This window comes from Periplaneta americana, chromosome 15, assembly GCF_040183065.1.
Source record: "Periplaneta americana isolate PAMFEO1 chromosome 15, P.americana_PAMFEO1_priV1, whole genome shotgun sequence".
Classification (NCBI taxonomy): domain Eukaryota; kingdom Metazoa; phylum Arthropoda; class Insecta; order Blattodea; family Blattidae; genus Periplaneta; species Periplaneta americana.
In genome coordinates, this window is record NC_091131.1 from 21,565,555 (window position 1) to 21,580,470 (window position 14,916).

General features: G+C 34.7%; 2 protein-coding genes across 3 annotated transcripts in view; one reads left to right on the plus strand and one right to left on the minus strand.

Moving 5' to 3' along the window:
• The window catches only part of Nmt (N-myristoyl transferase), a 34,991-nt gene extending 24,077 nt beyond the window's left edge, over nucleotides 1-10,914 (minus strand). The window contains exons 1-4 of the mRNA XM_069846783.1: nucleotides 10,568-10,914; nucleotides 10,065-10,173; nucleotides 6,550-6,664; nucleotides 1,675-1,891 (exon numbers count right to left, since the gene is read on the minus strand). Of these exons, the coding sequence (XP_069702884.1) occupies nucleotides 1,675-1,891; nucleotides 6,550-6,664; nucleotides 10,065-10,173; nucleotides 10,568-10,644 (518 nt within the window). The 5' untranslated portion in view covers nucleotides 10,645-10,914. The remainder of the gene's footprint in view (nucleotides 1-1,674; nucleotides 1,892-6,549; nucleotides 6,665-10,064; nucleotides 10,174-10,567) is intronic.
• Nucleotides 10,915-12,258: 1,344 nt separating this feature from the next.
• The window catches only part of LOC138714716 (putative sodium-coupled neutral amino acid transporter 11), a 59,388-nt gene continuing 56,730 nt past the window's right edge, over nucleotides 12,259-14,916 (plus strand). The window contains exon 1 of one of the 2 annotated variants that reach the window (XM_069846792.1): nucleotides 12,259-12,678. In XM_069846792.1, coding sequence (XP_069702893.1) covers nucleotides 12,601-12,678 — 78 coding nt within the window. In that variant the 5' untranslated portion in view covers nucleotides 12,259-12,600. The remainder of the gene's footprint in view (nucleotides 12,679-14,916) is intronic. The other variant, XM_069846791.1, reaches the window with a different exon arrangement.

A 14,916-nucleotide genomic window follows, 5' to 3' on the forward strand; every position in this document is an offset into this window, starting at 1 on the left:
ATACTAGACTGTGCTGAGATATCGTTTGGTTGTGAATGGTTTTCATTTTGAGCATCTGGTGTGAAGTTTGGTTAGTGATTGTTTAGTTTCAGGACCTACTCAACATGATTTTATACACTTATTTGTCTCAAGTTTGAAGTCCACGAAACAAGTTTAGTTAAAAGACACGAAATGGGTGAATGGGTAAAATTTCTATGCATTCATACGTAAAATTTAATGGAGATTCGGAATATGTCAATCTTAAAATAGAGTGTCATTAAAAAAAAAATAAGTTTACTGTCACATCCTGTATGTCTGAATAACTAACTTTTTTGGAAATTGGTATCATATTATATGATTTATCTCCAACAGCATTTGTATAATTTTTTTTTGTAAAATTAAAACTTAAGTAAATTTTAATTTTGAATTCATTTTTATGTATATTCCAATAAGTCATATAATGATAATACAATATGAAGAGTTCGCGGGAAAAACAATGTCACAGTTTTCTTAAGGTTGATGTCATTATCTAATTCAATGGATCACTGCGAAATTTAATATTGTTCTTATGAAAAATGGTAAAAAGGAGAATTATCACCACGAATACAGTAATCCTTTCCTTTATTTTCTATAGAAACAGCACTACATCTTGCAGTTATAGACTCAATTAGATCATTATCTAATCCTTAGCAGAAATGTGACATTCATCGTTTTTCCCGCAAACTCTTCATATGTATTAGCAAAAATAACTTTTTTGATATTTTGCTATAATAAAGAAGTTAAAGACTGAACTATCAAAACTTCATTTTTGTATTATCAAAATTTAAGTAAATCAAGATTTCAGTAAAGTTGATTTGAATAATTTCGAGGGAAAAATTGTTCCGGTGCCGGGCATCGAACCCGGGACCTTTGGTTTAACGTACCAACGCTCTACCAACTGAGCTACCCGGGAACTCTACCCGACACCGATCCAATTTTTCCCTCTATATCCACAGACATCAAAGTGGGCTGACAACCGTCAAGCAACCTACTTCGAGTGCACACTAACTCCGTGTGACTTAAATTGTGGTTTTCTGTTAACGAACAGTGACGTGTATTATGCAAATCAAGATTTCAGGTATAACTCCCTGTAAAGTTGATTTGAATAATTTCGAGGGAAAAATTGTTCTGGTGTCAGGCATCGAACCCGGGACCTTTGGTTTAACGTACCAACGTTCTACCAACTGAGCCACCCGGGAACTCTACCCGACACCGATCCAATTTTTCCCTCTATATCCACAGAATCAAAGTGGGCTGACAACCGTCAAGCAACCAACTTCGAGTGCACACTAACTCCGTGTGACTTAAATTGTGGTTTTCTGTTAACGAACAGTGACGTGTATTATGTAAATCAAGATTTCAGGTATAACTCCCTGTAAAGTTGATTTGAATAATTTCGAGGGAAAAATTGTTCCGGGGCCAGGCATCGAACCTGGGACCTTTGGTTTAACGTACCAACGCTCTACCAACTGAGCTACCCGGTAACTCTACCCGACACTGATCCAATTATTCAAAATTTAAGTAGTTATGAATAATATTCCATACTTAAAGAATACTCTGTATATAAAACACTGTGCTCTCGAAATTATAACGCACAGATAAAGCAGTGATGAGTGTATCAAAGGATATACAAGCTTGTTATTTCAATCTTTTTACCATTTAAGAAATTCAGGTGGATAATCGAAGCGAAACATGGAATCGTCATCTTCTACGTAGTTCTCGTTTAGCAGCATGTACAGTTCCTTCAACACCAGGGGCTCATCGAGGTTCAAAGTGTCCCACTGGAAGCCGTCAGGCAGTGAATATGGTTCAGGACGAATCTCTGAAGTTCCCTTCTCTGGTTCAATTGGTTCATTACATGTTATCTTCTCGTCTGCAGGAAATGCATTCAGTTAAATTACTGTACTCCTTGATATCTTATGCATCTATTCACTTTTATTTAGATTACATTAAACTTGGAATGAGGGGTAAGCCTGTATGTACATTAACCTACTGCAGTCATGTCAATTGATGCCCATAGGAGCAAGTGCGCGCTTTAGAGCTCAGGAGAGCCTGAGCGCTTTACAGTGGAAAGGAAAGAGACAGACGAAAGGCCGCTTGGTCGAGCTATGTACAGGGATGGCCAGCACTGATTCAATGGATAAAGGGAAGAGAACTTATTAAAACTGTATCCATATTAATTTTTAGATTTCTCTGAGAAGTATAAGTGCATTATAAGAATGTACGTTATAATTTTAATGCTCATTTTTCACAAGTTTGGTTTTTTATTCAAAAGAAATATTTTCTCAACTTTTTTTTTTATAGAAAAGTGAAATTTTCAGATGTAGGCCTATTTATTTAGTAGCCTTATAGAATGTTTTCGTAAATCTAATATACCATAAATACGTATTACTGAAGATAGTGTATTGAAAATTTTTAAAATATTCGCATGGAAATTATTTGTAAGGAAATGAATCAACAAAGCAAATGCTGTTACATCATAAGCAAAAGATACGTGCCCTTGTGTTGTAAAAATGTCAGCTCTATAGCTTCAGCAGATTTCGAGAAAATAATTTAATATTCTGATGATAGGAAGTTGCTCACAAATATCATCTTAAACGCATAATGCGATAAGAGTTTTGTTATGTAATATTAGTTACACTTAAAACATATACAGCACCTAGGTAACTTTGCTTTGTACTGTCATATTGTTTTGATTAGCTTATTGATTACTTTTATAAGGCTAAAGGTACCATCAATATCAATTCCAATTTATCATGTCATACTCAATCTCTTTTTTTGAGATAGGCCTATCACTTTCTTTGTGAATGATGTGTTTCATCCATTTAGTACAGCATAGTTGTATAACTGTGGAATTTATGTGAATATTCCTTCTTAATTCTTTATTATGTTATTAACATTTAAAACACAACTGCGATATTAAGAAATTGGTATTAGTACTTTTGTTTTACAGACAATATAAACAATATCAAACAGAAAGAAGCCATATAAAAATAACATAAAATTTCACGTTCCGTCTGAAGTTTGTGCACCACTGTTTTCTTAATCCAACAGGCTGCTTATTCATATACACAACCCTTATTCTTTCCATACTTAGCACTTGATGCCCGCGCACGACGTCAAGGTCAGAAAATGCGCTTGCTTTGACATCACTGACCTAATGAATGATGTACATTCCAGGATGTCTAATACTGTTAATAAGGTTCTATGCTTCCTACACTTTCATGCAAGTCTTTCAAAACTTTCGCGACACAGCTAGAACCTGATTTCTATTTTCCAGAATCAAGTATCACAGGGGGAAGTCTGCAGGATGCTTGGATTAAGAAAACAATCTATGTAATTTTGATTGAAGCCCTCGTCATGCAGAGAAGGTTTCTTTCATCTGTCACAATCTATGAAACAGGGCTTTCCGTTATTTTTTCCTTCAGCAGGAAGCAACATGAAGAATGTTTATTGCCCTGGGAGCCGAAGCAAGTATGGGAACTACCAATGACATGAAAATTACTTTTCGAATTCTGTTATTATGGCAAAACTGGATTCCATTCCCGAAGAGGGAACACCTGTGTGGCACAATTCATAATCCTCATGCCAGAATGACAGGCTAGCAAAGGAAATTTTCCATCACTCCTACTTTCAGACAATAGAGAGTACCACCGATAGTTAATCATAATCATATTATTATTGTCATTAGTCAGTATAAATGAAATGAATATTCTCAAAAGAAGTACAAAGTTACAGTAAATACAATTAAAATAGCACGTAACAATATAGAAACATCATGAAGATACTGAATATGATGCTGAAGCTAGAAATTCATCTACAGAATAGAATGAATGGATTAGCCACCAACTATGAGTAAAGGTTACGAGAAAATTTATTACTTTCTAAGTGAAGAACATTTTGAGGTAATTTATTAAGCAAATTAATACCCACAACACAGTAACTTTACGTGATTTTATCAAGTCTACATTTAGACGCATTTGTATCTTGTATCATGCATGTATATATCAAATATCAAATCAGGAGTATGATAATTATTTTTCATAGTAAGTAAAACACTATACAGAATGACAATAGTTACTTACAAATGGCTTTTAGAGAAACCAGAGATTCACTGTCACCTTCACACAAGCCTGCCATTGGTCCCTATCTTGAGCAAGATTATTCAGTCCTACCACATATCCCACCTCCCTCAAATCTATTTTAATATTATCCTCCCATCCACGTCTCGAAGTCCTCAAAGATCTTTTTCCCTCTGGCCACCCAACTAACACTTTATTCATTTCTGGATTAGCTCATATGTGCAACATGCCCTGCCCATCTCAAACGTCTGGATTTAATGTTCCTAATTATGTCAGGTGAAGAATATAATGCGTGCAGTTCTGCATTGTGTAACTTTTTCCATTCTCCTGTAAACTCATCCCTCTTAGCCCCAAATATTTTCCTAAGTATCTTATTCTCAAATATCCTTAACCTCTGTTCCTCTCTCAAAGTAAGAGTCCAAGTTTCACAACCATAAAGAACTACCGGTAATATGACTGATTTATAAATTTTAACTTTCAGATTTTTTGAGAGCAGACTGGATGACAAAAGCTTCTCAATCGAATAATAATAGGCATTTCCCATATTTATTCTGCGTTTAATTTCCTCCCGAGTGTCATTTATATTTGTTCCTCTGAGATATTTGAATCTTTCCACTAAATAAAACTAGCTAGCTGTAGATGACAATAGTTAAAATATTAAATTTTGCAAAATAGGATTTGCGATGACTTCTATTAGATAACTTAGCAATCATTGTTACAGCTTTCTTTTGTAAAATAAGAATTTCCTTAATATGACAACTGCCGTGGGACTGAAGCTGGATGGTCTATGGCGAGTCCTCGGCATCAACCCCTTTGATTTGATTACCTGGTTGGGTTTTTCCGAGGTTTTCCCCAACCAAAAGGCAAATGCCAGGTAATCTTTTGGCGAATCCTCGGACCTCACCTCATCTCACTACATCTCGCCAAAATATTGTAAAAAATTGTACAAAATTGTAAAAATTGTAGGAAATTACTAAATTGTAAAACTGTAAAAATTTGTAAAAATTGTAATTGTAATATTGTAAAATTTTGACTTGTTCCACATCTTAAAGCTTCATTGCTCATGTAAAAAAAAAAAAATGTTATGGTTTATTTAACGACGCTCGCAACTGCAGAGGTTATATCAACATCGCCGGATGTGCCGGAATTTTGTCCCACAGGAGTTCTTTTACATGCCAGTAAATCTACTAACATGATCCTGTCGCATTTAAGCACACTTAAATGCCATCGACCTGGCCCGGGATCGAACCCGCAACCTTGGGCATAGAAGCCCAGCGCTACACCAACTCACCAACCAGGTCGACTTGCTCATGTAAGATCTATGGAATAAAATAAATGAATGAATGAATGTTCCCCACACTTAAAATACCATAAGTAATTACACTATGAAAGAAAGCAAATATGCAATTTGTACACACTGATTAACTGAATAAAAATCAGTAAAACCTTTTAGGTGATTACATAAGGAAAAGAAGTGCAAAAACATAAGGGATATCAGTCCCAGTATTTCAAAGAAGCTTCTGAGATTCGAAAGAGGAAGAGTCAACTTCTTAAAGAGAGTATTTTCTATCTGGCATCGATGAAACAAGAGGTAGAGCAATGAGTTCACAGCAGAAAATTGAGACTTTTTTACGTTACTTAGCAAGGCCATCAGCAACACATTAGATCTAAATGTTCATTTGTTTATTCAGTAAGCACTTAAAATTTTCCAGGTATTACTTATTAGGAGCAGTAAACTTTTATTGAATTGAAAATCAGTAATTGCTTTCACTGACCAGTAAAAACTTTCAGTGCCAATTAAGCACAAAATGTTACTGATTTTTTATTCAACTGACCCAATGTCTTCCTCACCACATAATGAAGATGATCATACCTGCAAAATACAATACTTTCCAGATATATCTGCAGTAATATACAGAGCACAGAAAAAATATCCTTTCTGAATGACAAGCCAACATTTCTTGCTCTCTTCGTAACTACAATATCAGTTAAAAACAATATTTTCAAATTTTGAACAACTACATCATTACTTTCAATGTTTTCCCTCGTCAATAAATAACATCAGCATACAATTACTCTCTCAGATTTCAAAACTATCAATGTCAGAGACATATCACAGTTCCAGCAGAATTATCATATAGGCCTACTCCATCAACAATAATTTATCTACCTTGGCAACAGGCCATGATTGTTTGGCCAAACACCTGCATAGAATTGGAATATATCAGTTCCCTAACTGCCCATTGTGCAACTCAAACCAAGAAATGGATTCGGAACACCTCAAAATCTGTGCTTCAGTGGCTGGCCATGATGTCTTTGAAAAATATTGGAGTGCAAGAGGTCAAATGACGTTATTGTCAAACGCCTGGCATTAGAAAACAACATAATTTATCTAACAAGACTATAAGTTTCTATGATGAGTATTTAGTGTAAAGAACTTATTACTTACCCATTTTGGGTACAGGTTGAGTATTCCAAAATTGATACTGTTTCTGGAGAGCCTCTTCTGTTGTCTTTGCTGGCTTCTGTTGGAATGACAAAACCTCCACTGCCTTCCGAATGTCCTGAAAAAAAAAAAAAAGAAAAAAAAAAGAATGAGTGTCAAAAAGAACATACATTTTATACATTTTGCTAAAAATTCAGCTCCTTTGCTTTGCTGTGAATGATACTGTCTACAGCATTATATTCTTGAACTATTACTCGAAAAATATAATTGAAATCCTTTAATATGCAGCCAAATATAATGAACCTACGTTTAAGAGAATGAACACAAAACAAGAGAATGCATGCTGGTCTCTGAACATACACATCGACTATCACAGCTCCAATGGCAGTGAGAAAATTAAGATCATGCTCTCTTTTTGGACAAGCACATTATGATTAACTATCACAGACTCTGGGCAGTGAGAAAAATACGATCTTGTCCTCTCTAGAAACACAGACATTATTTACCATGTCTTTTACATAGTGATAAAATTAAAATATTCATCCTATAACATTTTAAAGTAAAATCATAATGTGATCAACATAGTAAAACAAAAAGATTTTAGTTATAAGAACATTTACAATATGTTATATCAAGTAATCAGTCTAAAGACTGGTTTGAACCTCGTAAGTAACATCCCTAATCACATATAACAGATTGATCAGCCCAATGCACTTTCAAGATAACTTTTATTAATTTCACTATGCTGCCATCTAGCGACTGCGACTGCAAAAGAAGTCATGTTATAATCCTGATGGAATTGCATAAGTAATGGCTTGCAGCAGTACTTCCATCCAGTGGTCATTACCAAAAAATTAATTTTCGGCAGTAGAAATCCTAATGGTTTTTATCTTTCATTCATTGCCATTTTATAACATGGGAATGGCCAATCTGATATATGTGAGATCAAGGATGACACCAATGAGGCATCACTCGTGAAGCAACTAAACAATGAGAAAATGGAGTAGGGTGGCCAGTTCCTTTTCTCCTCCAATGCATACATCGCTGACTAGTTACATATTACACTGATCAGACTTCAGATGCATACAAACTGTTCTTCCTCTGACACATATTGTCAAGTGAGATGTGCTGCCTGATAATAGATGCACATATCAGTCAGAACCTCAGAGGTAATTTACAACGTATCATAACAAACTACAACCCCCACGTAACTTTCTCTGATTTTACAACGAATAGGAATGTTGGACTACACTTATAGTCATCTATAAATCGCGTGGTAGCCAAGATTTCATCTACACAGAGATAAAGTTCGATTCTTATCAGCATTATACAAAATGCTGTATGCTCAGTGTGAGCAACAATGCATTAAGTACTAGTCCCGTCGCTCTAAATTCCGGCAGCCAATCGCGTTGCAGGTCGGCTACATTTAAACGTATGCATCTTGTGATTCGCTTATGAAGACGTTATTCATTTCTTAAGGCTCGATAAATACTTAATATAATCGCCCGCCATTTTGGCTCTTTTGTTGGTGTTCGCAGAAAGCACATGAAGACGTTATTTGCCACTCAATTATTTTCTGAATTACAGTGCGTTTGATTTATTATCACAGGAGCTACGACATGATAAGGAGCGCCGTCTTAAATCACTTCGTGATTTACGCATATCATATATTATTTCAATGTACCGAAGTACTCTTTCATCGTATGATGATGCAGAATATCTGCATGGAAATATCATATGTACTTCGGTACATTGAAATAATATATATGATATGCGTAAAGCACTTCGTGATTTAAGACGGCGCTTATTCCGTCAGATCCCGGCCAACTAGTCATTCATAACGAGTGCACCTCAGCACATGTGTGGACTTCGGTCCTACGTTCATAGACATCTATGACGTAGTGCAGAGGGCGGCCACTAGAGGGAACCCAAGAATTGGAACTCAATCAGAGACAGTTCTGTCCGACGTCGGGGTTGTATCCGGTGTGGCTTAGTGGATAAAGCATCAGCACGTAGAGCTGAAAACCCGGGTTCAAATCCCGGTGCCGGAGAGAATTTTTCTCTGTTCCATTACTCTTTCATCGTATTATTAAAGTAGGCTAATTAACAATTTCATAAGAAGGTGTCAACAGTGTGTAGTAGTTGTTGGTGAGGGACATTTTCAACATCTATTTTGAGCTGGATAAGTACAAATTTGTATACTAAATGTTTCAGTGCCGACTGACCAGGTGGCCGCTTGGCCGCAGATAAGCTCCTAGCGGCAAGCAACAGGAAAATGAAAACTGCGCGGCTAAAAAAACAGTGTTACCAGTCTCCTTCCCACTAGCTATACTGTTTCGGGATGATGGATGTTTCCCTTATTGAATGCATGAAGGTCCAGGAAACATTTCGCTAGGACTAATCCAAAAGAAAGCAAATAATCATGACAACGAATATTACATGCTGAGATCACAATGTTGCATTTCTTGTGGTATGGTTATGGGACATGGTACCATACAGGTGCAATGCTTCGAGTCTCGTCATCGGCAAGGTAAAATTGTGAGTTAATAATAGAGTAGGCCTAAGTAAGTTATATGTACAGTATAATGTAAAAATTTGAATATGTAGTAGAAGTAGAGAGGTGAGGTACGAAAAAGAGGGAAAGAGTGGAAGGATAAGAGAGAGAGGATGCAAGGAGAGGGTGTAGTGAAATGCGTGTTTATTTAAATTTTTCGATGCAAGAAATTTTTTCTATTGTATTTGGTCATATATTTTTTACCGAAAATGGATAGGCCTAATCTCTTTGCAATATCATTTGGGGTATTTCATTATTACATAATGCAGTATCTATGCACTTTTTTAGTGCCATTTTGTTATTGCCCCTGCATAGTACCGCGCCCACTAACCTACAGGTTTTCGCGCACAGCAACAAACTGGAAAAGGGACCCCAACAAGATGCACTAAGTATGTATAACAGAAAATGTAAAGTATGAGTGGTGTACGTAAACTAGACAATTACCAACTGTCCGATAAACACATGTTAAAATCTAGTTCAGTAACAACTATAGAACTAAAGGCTGAATCTCTAAAGCCTTCGCAAAGCAAATTATTCCAAATTAATGAGTTTGGAAACAATGTATCTAGTTTGTATTCAAAATGTTGCGTTATAGCTAGCCTATATAGAGAATGTCAAACCTCTAGTACCGGTAACAAAACAATTATTTAAAAATCAAGTTACCGAAAACAACAATGATTATATTATTACTGTCAGCAATTATTATGTTTTTGACGCAAAATCCTGACCAATCAAGCTAATTTATACCTACAGTAGCTGCTTAGGCTGAAAATGTAAGCTAACAAGACCGTTTGAAGATGTGCTTTGTATTACATAATCACGCTCAGTTATTGCAAAAGAAAATTTGAATCCATACCAATTTAGACATAAAAATCGTTATTGATACAGTAGTACACCCATGAGGCAATCAGAAACACCCGTAAGATTATCTATAGGCCTACACAATAATATTCATATTACTAACTTGAAGCGATATGTTGCATCCCGCCTGGATATCTGATTCATCCAACACTGAATCCAACATTTTGTCACCTCCTCCACCGCCTTTCTTTCGACGATTTCTCTTCTTCGCACTGTAAGAACACATGCTATGTAATTAACATTATGCTGTAACTACAAATAAAATTGTTTCCTAATAAAACATTGCCGTATTTGAAGGTAATGATGACACACTATGCCTAATGAATAAAGAGCATTTTTACTTCGTACCACAGATACTGAAACCATGAAACAATTTTTTACTAATCCAATAATCGTATCGCAATTATACTGAAAAATATCCCACAATATGTGTGTATAACCTTTAAATTATAGCTCAAACATGTCAAATCATAAATCAATTCAGCCTTGGAAAGCTAATGCCGGAGACCACCAACCTAACTATTGCAATGAACTATCAATCCACAGCGCAATTATGTATCGCCACACTGAATAATAATGAAGTACATGCAATAAATTGATATATACCTCTTTGATTTTGTTTCTTTTTCATTAACTTCTCCTTTTCGAGATTCATTTTCATTCACTTCTGCCTTATCGTCCATCTTTACGAACAGATTCAAAGAAGTTCATAGAAAAGACTTCATATTTACTATGAGCAAATTACCGTTTTTATTCATTATGTAGACTCAAATAATTCGAATATAATATATTGCTTTCGAGCTATAAGATTATTAGTTGAATAATATCCATTATGTAAGAACAATGAAGCTTTATAGATCTACTTTTCTTCAATTCTTTATAGTTGTCAGTGATATATCTTCAGATATCAGTAACTTTGACCAATGCATGTCAGATTATAGATATGACTATTCCAACTCCATGTTGAATATTAAAACTGAAATTCATGTACAAAATATTTACACTTTGGACTGGAACTTAAAATGTACATTACTCATGAATATCAGATATGAGTATTCTGTATTATATACTATATGCACAAAAAAATAGTTGTACTTTGTACTACCGGTATATATACTGTAATATAAAAATGTTGGCTAATTTTACAATATAACGTAAGTGGTATTAAATAGGTAACACAAAAGTGTTTTAACGAGTTTATTGTATTTTGATAATATATTGTATTCTTTACATCATTTTTAAAGTGCAAAAAATATATACATATAGGAACGAAAATTCCCTCATCACTGAACGGGATATAAAATTTCATTACCTACCACAGAGGCACCAACATCACCATACATTAATAAAATATCGAGAAATGCTAAGAACTACAAAAGAAGAAACTATCAAAATCCCTTGAAAGTATGACGATAAACACATATATTATGATCAGGGCTATTAAGCAATATATATTTTTTTTATCATTGTGGTGATATGTAATCTTGATTGAAAATATTACAGAATAAACGTATATTTATTGATAATATTTTAAACATCTAACTTTTTCTAACTCCTCTGTGATTCTCTGTGAACATAATAAATCTCATTTAAGACATTATTACATTTAGAGCATAATATATACGTTTCTTCACAAGTATTGCTCGTCACCAGTTGAAAAGCGCAATTGGCACGTGACATCGGAGTTGGTAGGGATGATTTGCAGCAGGTATAATTTAATCCTGCCATTATTTGTAAGAAGTGATACAATTATCAATTGTGGAGAAAAATGTTAGCATTAATGTTCATAATAAATTATATGAGATATATGTTTCTGTCTATGTCGAAAGGTTTTAACAAACACAGTTTCAAGATAGCAACAATGAAATAGTAGACCTATAGGGACAACGGGAAATTCCCCTCGTCAGATAGTTTTTATTCAAACAATACATCAGTGCGGATTACCGTCCTTAAATAAAACATGCAATCGGTCCAAGGAAAATAATTACCTAAATTACTTTTAAAAATGTCGTACCTTAAAAGAATAAATTATATTTTTTTAGCAAAGGTGTTTTAAGAATAGCACAGATTTAAGATACATTTTTTGAAGGTATGAATACGATATATTGTTGTGAATATGAGGTGCATTATCGTCACCTGCATAAGTTTGACATCCAAAAACTCAATATTTCAAAAGTATAACAAATATTTTACATTATTATTAATATCATTGCGCACCATTTATTTCGGTAGGTTGGTATTCTGTGGAAAGTATTAGAGGGCGGGTTCATTACAATATGTAATGTGTAAAATGGAAAGACGAAAATAAACATGGCAATGAAATTAAGATATTTACATTTCACAATCACTGATGAGTTAAGGATGAGTAATAACAATATAGGAATTGTTCAGAAACTCTCATGTAGTGTTAAATCAGTGACATCATCGAATAGTTAAACCAACGGTCTCGAGGGGCGTTGTAATCAATAGTGTTGTTATGACGTCAGAAGCAGACTAATATGTCAATGCAGCGGCGAAACAATATTGTTAGTTATTTCGGAGAATGCCTTTGACTTAAATGTTACCTGTCTCTCATCGAAAGTTCATTCTTTACGGATACTGATTTTTTTTTTAGAAACTGTGCATAACTCTCTATTGTAATGGCAACCAAATCACCAACGAAATCGCCAGCAGATGAAAGAAGCTATATATTGGAAGGACAGAAGGGGAATCAACAGGTAAACATCAAAATACATTTAATTAATTAAAATATTCATTAAAATCAATACTATCTCATTAGTATACATATTCGCTGTAATTAAATATTCCACAAAACTTCATATATCCCTACTCTACATTTTGTTAAAATAGAAGCAAGGAAATTTATATCATACTTAAGTTGAATAGTGCTACGAAATACAGCTTTGGTTGATAAAATATCTTTTATTAAATGGTCATGATTTTGATTACATCAAACAACACTGGAGTACTGTAGGGAACCTATCATAAAATGCACTAATTAGGCGCGCAATTTAAACCCTCTTCATTCGTAATCGTCACTTCACGCAACAATAATGATGTCATTGTTGATTGTACTAATAGCCAATGCCACAATAAGTACTTTGTTCATTTCAATATTATTATTATTATTATTATTATTATTATTATTATTATTATTATTATTATTATTATTATTATTATTATAATTAGGTTGATGCGTAAGTTCATAGCGTTTTTGTTCGTCATCATAAAACTGCGTTCTTAGACAGTTTATCGTCTGTCATTTGTTATTTAGAGTATTGTGCTTGTAAATACGCCTTGAATTTTTGCGGATTTAAGAACGTTTGTGCTATTTTTGTGGGCTGAAGAAAATGGAGTGTCAAGTGGAAAAGAAAACACTTCCGACAAATTCTTGTGTTTGAGTTTAATAGAGGAGCAAAGGCAGCATAGGCGTCTCGAAACATATGTGTCGTGTAGGCCTACGGGAAGAATGCCAGCGGGGAAAACATTGCATGATAATGGTTCTATCATTCAACATAACACTCCGTTCAAAAGTTAGTGTCCATCCACAGAAGATGATGTTTGCGTCTAGTGGGATAAAGAAAGAGTCGTGTATTACGAATTACTTCCCAGGAATGTAACCATAACCGATGACATTTATTACTAAGAACTGCGGCCGCAATTGAAGAAAAATGACCAAGAAGCCTGCTTCAAGTGCTGCTGCAACATGATAATGCAAGCCCGCATTCCTCTAACGTGACGTAAGCAGCTATCCAGTGGCTTGGTCCGGACGTGATTCCACATCCCCCATATTCTCGCGATCTTGCGCTTTCGGATTTCTAGCTTTCCGTTCTCTATCCATCAATCTTAAAGGAAAGTTCTTTGGTAACTGCATTGACGACTTCTTTAACTCCAAACCAACAATTTCTCCAGACGCGGAATAGAAAAAAATCTACCCCAGCGTTAGCAGAGAGTCATAAATAATGTAAGAGAATATATTATTGATTAATTTTCTGTCTTCTATTCGTTTCAAATAAAAACTTTTGTCACAGCGAAAAAACGCTACGAACTCCTGCGTCAATCCAATAGAAAGAGAACTGTTCATCAGTTACTGACAGCGACACTCAATACAATGTAGTCAGTAACTAGAGAGACCGAAGATATTTTTATTGACATTTTCCACATTGAAAAATGATTTAGACATATAATATTAATGTTATTACTACGTTTTCAAACAACGCAAAATACAAAGCGTTCAGCTCAATTCCCGACCGAGAACACGCGTATCAGACATGCTTGAATAGCATGTAGCCTATAACAGCGATATTATCGATCAGTAATCACCCGCGTGTTCAAAGTGGTGTCCGCCTGCATTCGCAGATTCCCGACATCTTTAGATGAAATTGTTATTCATACGCAAAATTTCCCGTAATGCTTGCAATTTCATTTGTTAAAGGGTCTCTAATTTCGTCTATAGTGTGGGAATGGACCGTAAGTACTGTAATATCATTAATTTCGGAGAGTTATTCTTTGAGATATTTCAAACAAAAAGGTTTTATACAATTTTACTCGTTTTTATTTCTTTTAGAGATAAAGACTGTTTTATATGAAAAGTTTCATAGTGTGTTCTGGGAAAGCCATTGTTTTAATTCCCAATACGCTCGGTCAGTTTACGAGAGCAGTGTATTATGATAATAAATTATAATGAAATAATTTAAATTCACTGAGCATATTGGACATTAAATCAATGACGTTCTTAAAAGACGCTATGAAATATGTCATATAAAACAATTTTTATCTCGAAAAGGAAGTAAACGAGCAAAATTGTATTAAACTTTCTTGTCTGAAATATCTCAAGGAATAACCCCCTGAAATTAATGACAGTACTTACAGTTCACGCTGTATACTCCGTTTTTTGTTTTGGTTTAAAAATTCGCGGGAAGTTGTGGATCGGTAATGACGCAGTCCACGCTGAC